Source organism: Phalacrocorax aristotelis, chromosome 2 (genome assembly GCF_949628215.1).
Source record: "Phalacrocorax aristotelis chromosome 2, bGulAri2.1, whole genome shotgun sequence".
In the NCBI taxonomy this organism is placed as follows: domain Eukaryota; kingdom Metazoa; phylum Chordata; class Aves; order Suliformes; family Phalacrocoracidae; genus Phalacrocorax; species Phalacrocorax aristotelis.
Window position 1 is genome coordinate 130328977 of NC_134277.1, and position 14201 is coordinate 130343177.

General features: G+C 36.9%; 1 protein-coding gene across 1 annotated transcript in view; it reads right to left on the reverse strand.

Moving 5' to 3' along the window:
* Positions 1-14201, reverse strand: part of ARFGEF1 (ARF guanine nucleotide exchange factor 1) — a 99878-nt gene that overhangs the window by 32549 nt on the left and 53128 nt on the right. Inside the window, exons 10-19 of the mRNA XM_075085168.1 lie at positions 10818-11052; positions 7127-7226; positions 6882-7021; positions 6669-6777; positions 5531-5732; positions 4359-4470; positions 2948-3153; positions 2764-2848; positions 1799-1970; positions 469-620 (exon numbers count right to left, since the gene is read on the reverse strand). Coding sequence (XP_074941269.1) covers positions 469-620; positions 1799-1970; positions 2764-2848; positions 2948-3153; positions 4359-4470; positions 5531-5732; positions 6669-6777; positions 6882-7021; positions 7127-7226; positions 10818-11052 — 1513 coding nt within the window. The remainder of the gene's footprint in view (positions 1-468; positions 621-1798; positions 1971-2763; positions 2849-2947; positions 3154-4358; positions 4471-5530; positions 5733-6668; positions 6778-6881; positions 7022-7126; positions 7227-10817; positions 11053-14201) is intronic.

Consider the following 14201-nt stretch of genomic DNA (forward strand, 5'->3'; position numbering starts at 1 on the left):
AGACAACATTAAACAGAAATTTGTTCTGATATTTGCTCCCCCCAAAGGCAACAAAGTAATCTCCCTTAGAAGCAGTAAGAGGGACTCAAACAATGAACTGGGATTAGTCATGTCTCACTTATTAATCTGTTGTTTTGACTACACCTCCATACCCGATACAAAAATCCTATCATTTCAAGTTTTTAACAACTCTTTGTACTTTTGTCCCCTCAACATACTCCTCATAACTCCTCCATTATATCAAGATGCTGCTTCTATCAGCATGGAAACTTCTTAAATCCCAGGGTAAATGAAACTGGAGTAGAAGGCTCAAAATTCCACCTTTCCTGTAGCAAGTTAAATAACTTACAAAATTATCAAAACATACAAGACACAAATCTTTAGTATTTTCAACAAATTCTGTCAGTCAGCATTTTGTATTAAGAAACTATGTGATATTCCAGGTAAATATCTAAACATGTATCTTACCTTAAACATGGGTCTCACATGCTCCAGGTGTGTTGCACTAGTAAAAGGTGCCTGAACATGGCTCACTGCCTCCATGAGAGCTTTAGCTGTTTTAGCCATTTGTTCCATTTCCAAATTATATAGAAGCCTTCTCTGCTTTTCACTAGCAACACCTGTAAACACATATTTTCCTCTTATTTGTGCGTCTTTAGCAGGAATATAATAATTTTAATTTTTTCAATAAGTGCCATACTCAGATGCATTTTTTGGGTATTGTATTTACTTTCTGAAATTACCACACCAGCAAGTTACTTGTTTTACAATATAGATAAAATTTAACTTCAGGCAAACTTATGTATGAAATGCAACCTAATTTTAAAGGTTTACAGAATTTTAAGATTTGCACAACAAATACTTCTCCATCACCTCAACTGACAGCATAAATATCACATCCACTAAGCTATCAAAGCGAACAGCAATTTCATAGCAATCCATCCACACAGAAAAAAATACGTGGACCTCCTTTTTCTGAGTGAGAACTACCTTAATCACCTTTACATTTCAGTAATGGAACATGCATCTCGTCACAAAACTAAACCCCAGTAGAATGTAATAATCACCTTCCTTAAATTACAATTAAAACTTTATGCTAATTGAACGAACATCGAAAATAAGAGGGATTCTTTTTTCCAGATGTGAATTTCCTGTAAGCAATCTCTTCATAAGGCTAACCCAGGACTTAAAAGTATACAAATTTGAGTATGTTGGGAAAAAGTCCAGTCTCTCAATGTGGAAAAGCTAGAATGAGTAAAATCTTGATCCTTACACTGTGCAAAACACAAAAAAGTTTTTCTGGTATTTGAGAGAGGAGAAGAGAAAGAATTTTAAAAGTGCAGAAATTAGGTCCCATGACACTAAATAATGCAAAATTTTCAAAGACGACAGACTGGTTATTGCAGAAAAATACAACTGTTACCTTAGAAATAGAAGGCACAGCCAACATGTTTGTTCTGCACTATGCCTATCAGCAACACTGTTACTTCATGAAGCCCTCAAACGCATTTCCCTATATGCTGCTGTTCAACAGCAAAATCTGCCTTCTCCATAGTCAATGCCCTGAATTCCAGTAATTCAGGTGCAAAGGGAAGTGAAAATAAGCAGTTGAATTTAACACAGATTTGAAGGTAGCATCATGCATTTATGTTAAAAGCAGAATATGAAATTAGAAGTTAGGACTCATTTTGAGTTAAGCAAGTGATGCTTGCTTCATTCATCTCATTTTAAAAAGGGGATAGCTTCATGAAACTGAAGAGCCAGCACTTTGAAGAAAGCTAACATTGCAACTACTTACTTTGTTTACTGGATTTTGTGGGTATTGTTAACTCTTTTGTTTCTTTCATTGAAATCTTCTTTCCAGCTATTTCATTATAGATAGCAGACAAGTATTCTTCAGGGAGATCTTTACTGTCATTGATACCTCTATTCATTTTAATATACTGTTCTTTTGTCATTTTATTCTTAACCTGAAACCCAGAAAGAAGCTATTAATATCAATAAATGAGGCAAGGTCATAGCAGTTACAATGCTGCCTATAAAGCAGCCAAACAGATGAAAAGTTACCACCAAGGACAAACCTGCTGATTCAGAAAACATTTTTAAGTATCCAAAATATGCAAAACTTCACTGTCAAATCTAGATAATAATGCAAGGCCATGTGGACAATACAACACTCAAACATTCAGTAGGATCTGCAGATCAATTACATGTATATAAAAAAAGGCATTTTACCTTGTCATACAGACCAAGCTATCTATTTTAAACATAACCTCATAAGAGTTCAATACTCTTTCCAGATTTTGCTTAAATAAATGATGATGGCTAATCACCACAACTCTGAATATTATGCACTGCAGAAGTGAGCTGTATTTATCAAAATAAAGCTGATTTTTTCAAACAGACTGAAATCAGGAGCAGATGTGTTAAAAATCAATGGGTAAGTAATTACACAAGTTCTGGCTTGACTGTAGGTTAGATCACTACTGTGAGTGCTGTAATAGGAAAGCAAATCCACATAATTCCTATTCGACACGGTGTAGGGAAATGAGACCTAACACAAAGGTCTAACCAAAACAACTCAAAAAAATCTCACCACCCACGACACACAAAAAAGTTATTTAAAAGATGCACAAACGTAAGCTACCCTATTTCTTACACACATATCAGTGTTGAGCTGATTATCAACGTTTTACAACTACATCGTCAAAGCCTGGAAGTTAGAGGTCTATGGATTACACAAATATTTTTCTAGCAACATACCTGTGGACTGTGAAGATCTGTCGTCAACATGATAATTGAGTAAGCTAAAACGTATGCGGTATCTGCACTAGCAAAAAGAGTTTGCCTGAGGGGGCAAAGGAGAAAAAGAACAGTAAATTTAACATATTAAGATTTTTTACTTATTATCTAGCTTTCAAAATTCTGAAGACAAAGTATGGCTTACCCTTGGTTACATTCTAAATATCTAGCAGCAAATTTCTCCATTAGGCGATCAATTTTCTGAGCCTCTCCTGGAAGACGAAATCCCTCTAGAAACATGCGCAGAGCTGAAACAAAATCCTTTCCTGAAAAGTCATGCTGGTCTACATATGCATACATGACTTCTTTGTTAAATTTATCATTGTCTCCCAGGAACTCCCCAACCTGAGTCTAAGAGAAGAACAGAAAACAAAAGCTAGTGCATTTACATTGGAAAAAGATAGAAAATACGAACAATAGAGTCCTACTGCCCAGACATCTCACAAAGAGAGAGGCCTGTATGCAGTTAACTAAGACATATTCCTGCTTCTCTACTCTCTAAAGGAATGATTTTGGCCATATATTTCATCACAATGCTCATCTCTGCTGACTTTCCTCCTCTGGTTTTACTGATGCACCATTTTTTTTTGTTAGATGAATTCCACATGTGCACAAGACAAAGTTAATATTACCAATGACTGTTTGTTCTCTGCTGTAATTATTTTTGTAGTTTGGAAACTTACTACAGGAATGAAAAGCCTGCTAAACTCAGTTTTATTCCCACTAGAGTACAGATATCAAATACATGCAAGTGCTGCCTGAATATAAATAGCCGATACTCAAATACATCCAAGTTGATCACTGTCAGCGCAACACAGTACAGTGAAAAATACCATGCATTCAGATAAAGACACCTGTATATGTATGTAAACTGAGGTAAAAAATTTGTTTTGATGGCTGATTCTGAGTTCTAATACTGAAATCTGTGACTTCAAGTCACAGCTGCAAGCATGGGCATATGCAAGCCTTCCTTAGAAAACAATGAGGGTGGCTACTAAGCACAATGGTGCAGACTGCCATTTCAGAAAGCTAGGTTTTTCATTACAGTACCAACATAAGGTATTCCCGCCCTTCTCAGCCAGATATTGCAAGACCCTTCCAAGTCCAGCTAGCTGTAAATACAACAAAAGAACTAATCTAGATTTGCTGCCTCTCAAAGGGAAGTTATTTAGAAATGCTTTTCATATTGTTGCACATTATTTTTCAGCTGTCTCTGAAGGACAGTTACTTCTGGCAGTCCCTTATTGGACTAAAGTACATACAGTTTAATAAGTTGCTTCTAGCTATACTACCAACTAAGTGCAAGATTTTGACTCAGCTCAAGTAGGTCTTTTCCTTTACACTTCACCGAACTGCAGGATGCATGTAGCACAGGGTATAGCTCTAAAGCACACTCCAAATTCCTTGAGCTTACAAATCTTAGGAGAGCGAGAAGTTTCCTTTTCTTCTTTGTAGAATAATGTTATACACTTTAAAACACTATCGTGTGATTTGCAATTAGTATAAAAACATCAGCATACGCAAAAACAAGCATCAGGAAAAAACAGTTTTCTTACTGAATCTAATCTTTCCTCTTGATGCAAGAACTGAGCAATATCTTCAGGGGTAGTGCCAAGCATCCCTTGTTCTTGCAGGTACTGAATCCCCCTCTTTGGTTTCTTATTGAATCTGTACAATCAAGATCAGGATGGAATGAGAGTTAGCCCTTTTACCCATGCACAAATCCTTACCAGCTTAAGTAAAAAGATTGAATAATTTTGGATGAGATATTAAAAATCTATGTATTAAATATTTTTCCTTTAGCAAACTGTGCATTAGATAGGAATGAGCTATTCCCTTCATCACTGGATGATTTTAAGTGTGCGTTCCCCCCACCCCACCTACCCGGGAACAGCCTCCTCTTCCTCTTTGCTACATAACTGCTAGCATGGCATCCAAGCAGCTCCCAGTAAAGAGAGCTGAAACACTATAATTTACCCTGGCACTCATGAAGAAAAAATTCCATAGAAATAACAAAGTCTTTGCTTTGAAAGGAACAATTATGCTTTGTTACTTTTTGTTTTAATCGGCATGAAACAATCAAGAAATTCACAAGTTGCCTTTAAGAATGGATATGTACAAGACAAGGAACCAAGTAACTGAAAGAAACTGAAACCCTAAAGGACTAAGGCATGTTTGTTCAGGGTCTGAGAACTATACTACAGAAAACTTTTATTTTCATGTAAAGTGACCTCACTGAGGTCAGGTAAGGTGACAAGGCTGAAATCACACACAAGATTCATGTCAGACTGCACTGAGAAATTATACTATCTTCCAGTTCTAAGTATGGCAATTTAATTAATCAGAAGGCAGCATCAGCTTAAGCATATAGGCACTTTCATCAGTAATGTGTACACTAAAATGGGTTGTATTCGACTGATCACGATTTCAATGTTCTTTTTATCCAAATATAAAAACCTTATTTTTAGACAAGCAGGTCTGCAGAAAAAAGAACAAACATTCAGAGTACTCATCTTCTAGCTGTGAGGAATTAGGTTAACACAAAACACTGTTGACAGGCTCCAAAGGGGACACCATTCAGCACTCTTTCACCAGAGGAAGTGCTGTTACATCCAGAGATTTTTTCCTAACACAAGATGAGTATCTATGAGGAGAAGGAAGAAAAACCCAGGAATCTTCATAGCTCCAAAAGAATCCACCCTCCCATGGGTGATAAAAGGGCACTCACAAGTCAATTCCTTGTTCTATTATTTCCTTTTGTTGCTTTAGGACCTCAAACTGCTCTGGGTTGTCAGTGCCAGACATCTGTGTGCTGTAACTGCCAATTCCTGAAGAAGCAGTAGAATCCAAGGAATTTAAGCTTCCATATCTGTTAATTGTCTCAGGGTGTTTGGTTTCATTGCTGTCTTGTTCTGTGGGTTTTTCTTGGCCTAAAAATTGGAAAGGGTTGCATACGTACAGTGAGAAGAAATTAAAATCACAGGTTGTTCTTCAAATCCTCTCTGAAGGCTTCTACAACACTAGAGTTACCTTCAATGATCTATTTATTTTTACATAAATATTTTGCTTTTGTTTTGGCTGGGAAAACAACAAAAAAATCACTACAACATATCAAGGAGGACTCTTTCAATACATCACATAGCTGAAATTTAAGCCTTAGATTACAACTATAACTTGTAGGCACTTCGAAAAAAACACGACACCTTAGAAACCCAATTACAGATCTTTCATTTTATTTTCAAGTCCGACATTACTTTTGACCTGAAATGAATCATACTATTCTAAGGTTTTTGAAACAGAGTGTCCTCTCAGTTCACAAAGACAGCCGTGCTAATACCTCTAAAAAAGGTTATTACTCATCTACCAACGTTAAGTGCTTAATCTGAAAATTCTGGCACAACCGTAGTACTTTTCATTTCGAGTCACATGGAAACAAGATTAAAACAAGTAATGATTTAGTTACTTCACTGCTTACAACACTGAAAGTTCTATAGCTATATATCAATAAATAAAAGAAATGCCCTCCATCCAGCTTGTTTCAGTAGTAATTTAATCAATACAAACTTAGCTGAAATTAGGGAGCTTCAAATGAAGTTCTGTGATCCTTTTAAAAACAGAAATACATAAAATAACAGGATTTACTAATTTTCAGGGTAGTAGCTTTCTAGGAATTCACAGAATTAAGAAAAGACTACTCAGACAAACCCAAACTTCCCAGTATTTCTACCAATGAAAAGAGTCTGTTCTCTATTAATGCAAGGGGTTTTACCAATCTGGACACTAACAGTTCAAAATACTGGAATAATGCACTAAACTCCTAGAGCACCTCTCTTCTAAAGCCAGAAGAAACACATCTGCTGTCTTACCAAGTGTTGTCTGAGAATTGGGATTTACATATTGATCCTTACTCCACTCCACCATGCACTTCAAGATCGATACTAAGCATTCCAATCCTTTTTTTCTCAAACTTAATTCCTAGAAAAGGTTTCAAAAGCAATACATTAGTGGAATGGAGAGTTTAGTCTTAACATATCATGCCAAGAAACATGAAGCTTCATAAAGTTTGGTGGAAATTTTACCTGAACATTGGACATGCCAAGCTCTTGGCTACCCCTTCCTTGAGCAATCTTTGAGAGGTCATTAACCAGCCTTTCAAATATATTTGCTGCATTTAAATCACAATCGTAGTTCACGTAGATGTCCACTACACTCTGAGCATCTATAAACAAAGTGACATTGTCAAACTTGGAACAAAAAATTGATCATTCAATGAAAGGCAAGTAGCATAAAAATGTAAAAATGAGAAACAAATGGTTCTTAATACCTGCACATATCCTTGTCAGCGTTTGTATAACCATCCATTTATGATCAAATGAGCTAGTAGAAGTTTCCAAGATATACAGGAAAATTTCTTTGAAAAAAACCTAACAAATATTCCAGGAAGAGGGAGGAAAAAGAGAAATTATTACAAACACAGCCACTAACTTTGATGGCCAATATTCTGACACAATTCTGAAAGCAGTACTTCAGAGGTACAGGAGATTAAAAAATAAGGGATGAAAGGAGGGAACACAATTTACGCTTGACACATTCAAATTAGGAATTTGAATAACTACTTATGTACTTCTGGAGTTTTGTCCAGTTGAAAAATTTCGTTTATATTCTGACCACTCAAAACCAGAAGAACCAGGAATGAAGTCCCAAAGGACAATTTAGCCTATCATGAAGTCTAAGCTGCTGTTAGAGTTCATTTGGGATTTTGAAAGGAGAGGTATTACCTCACCACAAAAGATTTTCTTTACGAGATGATGATATGGCACAAATGTAACAAACAGCCACTTATGCCAATTTAAAATATTGGACCTTCATTAGAAGGGAAACATCTTCACACAAAAAGAATCACTCTACAGTATTAGATTATTGGAAGAAAGGTACTAGTCAGGCACAGCATCAAAAAATGCAGCAGGTCCATTAATGGGAAAGTTACTCTTCCCTAAGAGAGATATTGGTTTTCCCTGAAATCGCTTTAGTACAGATGCTTTTGTTTGGAACAATCTATTTTATCCCCGTCTTTATTAGTTCCTCACCAGATCCATTAGTATTACAAGCCAACTATTTCAGCTGAGCATGTTGGCAGCTAGGGCAGGCTTCTTCTCACTTTGTCCCTAAGCAGCAGCAACTGCTGTAACAGCATATGAACTCAAAATGTGAACTGCTACATGGCATTACATCACCATCCTACACAGCATTACATCACTGTTCTGCAATTCTGAGAGCTCACCTCTTTACAGCCAGTTGTGGCTACCAAATCCACCAACATATGTTGTTTTTTTTTTCCTAGAACGCTGTCAAGTTTCGAGCCATCAAGCTCCTCTTCTGACTCAAGCACACAAATATCCAAATAGATAGTTACCCTCATTTTTAATATTAGCTACTCCCTTATACCACAGTATTTTTACAGAGATATTTATGCTATTAGCCCAGTAGAGATAAAGCAAAACTAGCTTTACGCTTAAGTCACATGCTTGGGGAAAAACAGCAACATTGATTTTTAAGCAACTTTGATGGTAAGCTACTGCAAGCAAAATGCACTAACAATATTTCCATTTTATTGGCCTCTTTAGAGAAAAAGAAGCACAAAGCACAATCCCAGTTGCCAGTCTTAATAAGGGAAGTATCCCTACAAAACATAAGGGTTCAACACGTAACAGATCAAAGACTTTCAAGCGCTTAAATATACTCAAGTGTACTAGACTGGTTTTAGCCACAACTTTATGTAATCCAAACAGAGGAATACATAAAATTTTAATAAAGGTCATGGTATGAGCAATCCTTAGTTACATATTTGCTGTTTTCTGATTTTTAACTGAAAGACAGTAATGTTATATACCCTCTGGAATAAGGAAGAGAGCTTTTTTTCTGGTCGAGTATTTATAAAAAAAAGAAGTCACTGACAGATCAGAGAAAAAATTTTCAAGTACAAAAATTAAACCCGAATCTAAGCTAGAACAGAAATTAGCTGGAAGGTCTGCATACTAGGAAGACACTTTAGATCTCCACACTTCTGAGACAGAACTTACTTTGTGCTTCTGGTATCAACTTTGGACAAGCAAATCTTGGAATGAACAGCTTCTCAAAACCGTACTGGTTATTTATATATCAGATACTTAAAAATGCTATCTATCACTATGTTACTTATTGTAATTCATGTCACAGAGTTGAGGCTTTTTTCCTAGCATGTTGGAAAAGTAAGCCAGAGAAGAGCTAATTATTTACTTTGGTCAAATGAAAATAATAGTTTTAAGATAGCTTGTTCACAGTTGTGAAAGGGTGCTAGTGTATAGCTAAATGACACCCAAATCCCCTCATACCTAGGGTGTGATTTGCTGCAAATATATTCATTGACCCATTTAGAAATACAGTTACAATACAATTAAGATATGACTCAAACTATTTTAACTGTCAGAGGCCAGTGTTAGCTGAATATTTAAGTCAAAGGACCAACACAAAATCACTTTCAACAGAATCTGAAACTCTTATTCAAAAATATGCCAAAAATTTCTTACACAGATGAAGAACGCAGACTCAATCCCAAAATATATAGATTTTGCATATTATAAATCAGAGCATATGGCTCCCCTTACAGCTCCAAGACACAAACTGAATGTGAAGTTATGTCTTGCCTACCCACATCTTCTGAATAACCTTTAGGATCAGTAGCTGAAAGAAGAGGAATTCTTAGCTCGCAACCAGGAAAAAGAATAAGTTTCTAGAAATTGCTGTCCCTCATATTTTGTAATAGATGGATACTTTGGCAGCATCAAGCTTTTGGCTTTCAGATTTGTGAGGACACAACGCAGCCCTGCTGTGTGGTGATGATCCTATTTTAGCATATTCTAGAAGCTTCTACAACAGCGTAGGGTATCCTATATTCAATTTTCCTCAGATGTGTCTTCATTTTCTATTTGGAATTTGGGGAAAGGATGGCAGCGATGGAAACTCATCAAATTTCTGTCAGGGAAGCCGGATTGCAATGCATTTACCACCTACATGCTGACTTGTAAGCTCTGTGAACACATAGCGAGTCCAACACTTTCTGGGAAGCAGGCTGTGTGACTGAAGAGCAGCTCGGCCCAGTCTGTCTGATGTGCTGAACACTGCACATGCACTAGTCTGGCTGAGCACACACAGTTTGTCTTGAAAGTCTTCAAAACGCATCATATTTTCAAGGAACATTCAATCAATCACAGAACCTGTATTTCTATCCAAGCTATCCTCAAGGAACCACTGGAAATCCTATTGTTGCTTCCCCAAAAAGACATCAAAATATAACTTCCTCATCACATTACTGAACGTCAGTTGAGCGAGCTTATCCACAAACCTACTCATTTCTGAGTTTGAGTCATTCTGCAATAATACCATGCCACAGCCAACAGAAAGCTCTGCTTTTAAATAAAGGAAACTAATTCATACAGTAACAATAGTGAGTATGGGCATAAGTTATGATTGTAAAAATTCACCTCAGAGTAGATCAAAGCATGTTTTGCAATGTAAAATTTCCTAGTTTACATTAATGTCTATTATCAAGCGATGAAATGGCCTACTTCTTTATTAGGTACTGCTTTTCATATTCTAGGTAAAATATGATGGCATTTTTTTTTTTTTAACAGCCTTACAAGAGTCTTCCCATCGCTTTCCACTTCACCAAACAACACTACCACAAGTGTCACATTACTTCTGATGTTATGGCGCAAATCTTATTTAATCTGTAAGCATTCCAAAGGAAATGCACTATTTGTTCAAAGGGGGTTTCAAGGGCGTTGTTGCAAGCAAGTCCATTGCCACTGGGTGAAAAAGAGCTTCTAATGCATGGGAAGATCTGGCAAGTCTTAACACAAAAGCTGAGGTTCAGAAAGGAAAACAGATTTATCTAAGCAAGACAAGCTACACACAAATATAAACTAATGTTCACTTAACACCCTCCACCCCTTAAATTAGAAATTCATGTAACATACCTCAATCTGCATCTTTAGATGAGTCTTGAAGTTTGAGAGGAGGGTAAGAAATATGGAAAGTGAAAGTTCAAAAACTTCCGGAACTGATGAGACTCCATTTTTTGACAGTGCAACACAAAGGTACTGCTTAATAGCATTAATAAACATCTCATTTGTCCTGAAGACAGGTCCTGCATTTTGCAGAATGGACAGAAGCAACTGCAATGAAAGAATCTTTGATCGCAGTTCATGAGATCTAGAACAAACAATGCAGCATATCAGCTCAGTGTAAGTTATAAAAAAATAAAACATTCTCTTGAAAAGTCAGTACCCGCCACAATAATTTTGGATGTGGAATGTTCATGAAAAACTTAAATTTGACACAATCTGGTGTAGAAAGAATCATATAAAGATGTTGATCATCTTATTTGATGTGGTCACTCTTCAGCCAAGAAGGTGGGTAAGAACAACCTTTTCCAGCTACTGTTTCTCTCCACTGCTATTGAGCCACACTCTTCTGCAGCACAGCACTGCAGAACAGCAGCAACAGTAGGCAATGATGCCCATCTTAGCCAGAGGATGAGGGAAGCATTCTTTGCTTTTAATGGAGTTTTGGAAGATCCCATCTAAAATATCCAGGCCATCTACACACCCCTGACTGCCAAAAGGTGGACAATCATCCTCCTCCTCTGTCTCCACCAGCACAGAGTTGAAGGACAATAAAGACAACAGCTGTACCACCTGACCTACTTCCTCCCAACAGTGAAATCTCTTTTCTCAAATACAGTATTTTATATTGTTTATCACTCATTGGCCCCATCCCACTCCAGGAGCAGCTAAGAAACATAACATGCCTATTTTAAGCATGGCAATAGCAAAGTCGGGCAACTGCAGTGTTGTCAAGTGCTCCATGGTTAACATCATGCTTCTTACAGAGTGAAGTAAGCTAGAATTCATGTCAGAACAGTGCTACTATTTATGCTTTTTAAAAAAAAAAAAAAAAAAGAGACCACACGAAACACAAACACCCCAAAAAAAACCAGCCAAAAACCCTCAAACCACACACACACACAGAAGAGTACAGGATATCTGCAACTATGAAAATATAATGCAATTTAAATAGCACTCTGGGTGAAAACATTCTCTCGTCAGACTCCTGATGTTCCCTCCCAATTCTGATCATCTCAAAAAAGACTATAGCTCTTCTGAAGAGCAGGTATAGACACAAATGACACAAATGGCTTTCCCAACAAGACAGTCCACAGCTTTCACTGAACAACCATCCACCGACAGAGCACAGTTATGAAACATAAGGAACAACGTCAGGAAATTTTTCATAAGTATAGCCCAGACACGGTAAGGAGCGCTTTGAGTCAACACGTGGCACACACAATAGTTGGGTATTTGCTGTATACTGCAAAAGTATGAGATTAATGAAAAAAGAGTAATTCCAGTCTAGCTAAAAAAAAGAATGCAAATTAATAACAAGTATGTTGCAAAACCCCTCTATTTCTGCATGCTGGCCAACAAAGTGGGATGGGGGGAAATCAATCTGCAAACATTTCAAACTCCTAGAATATAATCCCAAGCTTACACATTTTGCCTGAAGACACTTGTGAGAAGCAAAACATAGGCAAACTCAGTGAGGAATTTGTTCCTCCTAAACGGGCTGCAGGTCAACAAAAATGCCCTAAAACTGCTCTCTGCAGGAGTTCTTCAATAAAATGCCTGGCTCTGGACACTGCAGAGCTGCATGGAACCTAATATAACAATCTCCTTTGATGCAAAAGGCTTAATTTTTGCATCACATTGTATCAAGTGTGCAGACAGCACATGGCCAGACTGTACTTTGCTATGAAACATAAGAATTTAAATACAAAGAGAATTTAAATCCTAAGTAAAACAATAATATTGCCTACTTCCAACAAGTGTCAGCTCATAACTGAAGTTCTAACCTTCTGGCCTTACCAATTCTATATGATCTGTAAAGCCCGCTTAATTGAAAACAAGTTTACGACTAAAATCTCAGAAGTGAACATTCGAGACATTTCTTCCCCATCTGATTTTATTCCAGGGAAAAAGGAGATAAAGACATTAAGCAGATTCCCAGGAAGCATAACCTTGATCTCAACTCCCAGCCTGGTGATTTTAAGCTAAAGCTCCATGTCCAGGTACCTAAAATTTAAAAATATTTTCATTAAAGACTTCACAGCTAATTTCACTGGAAAGATGATTTTTAAAGAGGCAGATACCCTACGCCTCCTCTTCCAATTACAGCATGTTTGCACTAGTTCAAAAAGCCATCAGTGCTTCAGAACCACTGATAAATTCTAGGCACTTCTCCAAACACAGGATGTCTTTGAATGCCTTTGGGGCTAATTCTTGTTGCCCTAAATGCCATTTCCTCCAATTTGCTTCATCAGTTCTAATATGAACGTCAAGGACTCCATGGATTCACATGAGATGCTCCAGGTGTCTCAACAGCTATTGCTGCTTTTCCAGCAGGAGTTAATCCATTAAAGCCTTTAATAAATCGACAGCCTTAGTCTCAGAGAACTGACTAAAACCTAGGATTTTCATGGCATTTCCTGGAAGACAAATTCTCAAAAACAGTGAGGAAAAACCTCATGCCTCAGTCTTCATTCTTAAACGTCCAGACTTTCAACACTGCATTACTAGATAGCAATTTGAAAACGGTTCTAGACTAACCCTTCAAAACCTCTTCTACATCATGTTTTTTTCCAGCTTATTAAATCCATGAAATGTATCGGTGACTAAATTGAATTGTCTTAAAGCTACTTGCTTTAAAAGTTAGAACTTGGAACAGTAAAGCTGATTTTATTTTGAGGAATACTGGGCCTTTGACTGTATCAGAAGTCATACTACAGTTTTAATATCTTAGGAACAAAAATGCATTCCTCTTGAAAATTATTACCAATTGCTCCTAATGTAAAAGAAAAAGATGCATATAAATTCTATCCAAGATCAGAAACGGAATGTTTTTGCCAACACTCACAACTAACTTACACTGGCGCCCACCTATAGAGGCTAATTTTTTTGTTTACAACAAACAATTCTCTAAGCCAAATTGAAAACATGGTATCTTCAGTCAGCAGACAAGATTTGTTCCAGAACAGCCAAATAAAGACTTTGTTTTCAAAACATTTGTGTTTTGATTAAAGGGGCTGTCAAGTGTCCATCATGAGCAAAAGAATGAAACATTATATCACAAATTTATCATAACCAGCATCAGCTCAAAGCAAGGAGCTTATACCAAGATGAAGCAGGGTTGCATATGTGTACAGGATACCCAATATACAAGATATTGTGGGGCACAAACAGCAATGGTTACAAACCTAGGTATTACTTAAAAGCAGAGCAACGTCAGCCAAGGCTGAAAATACC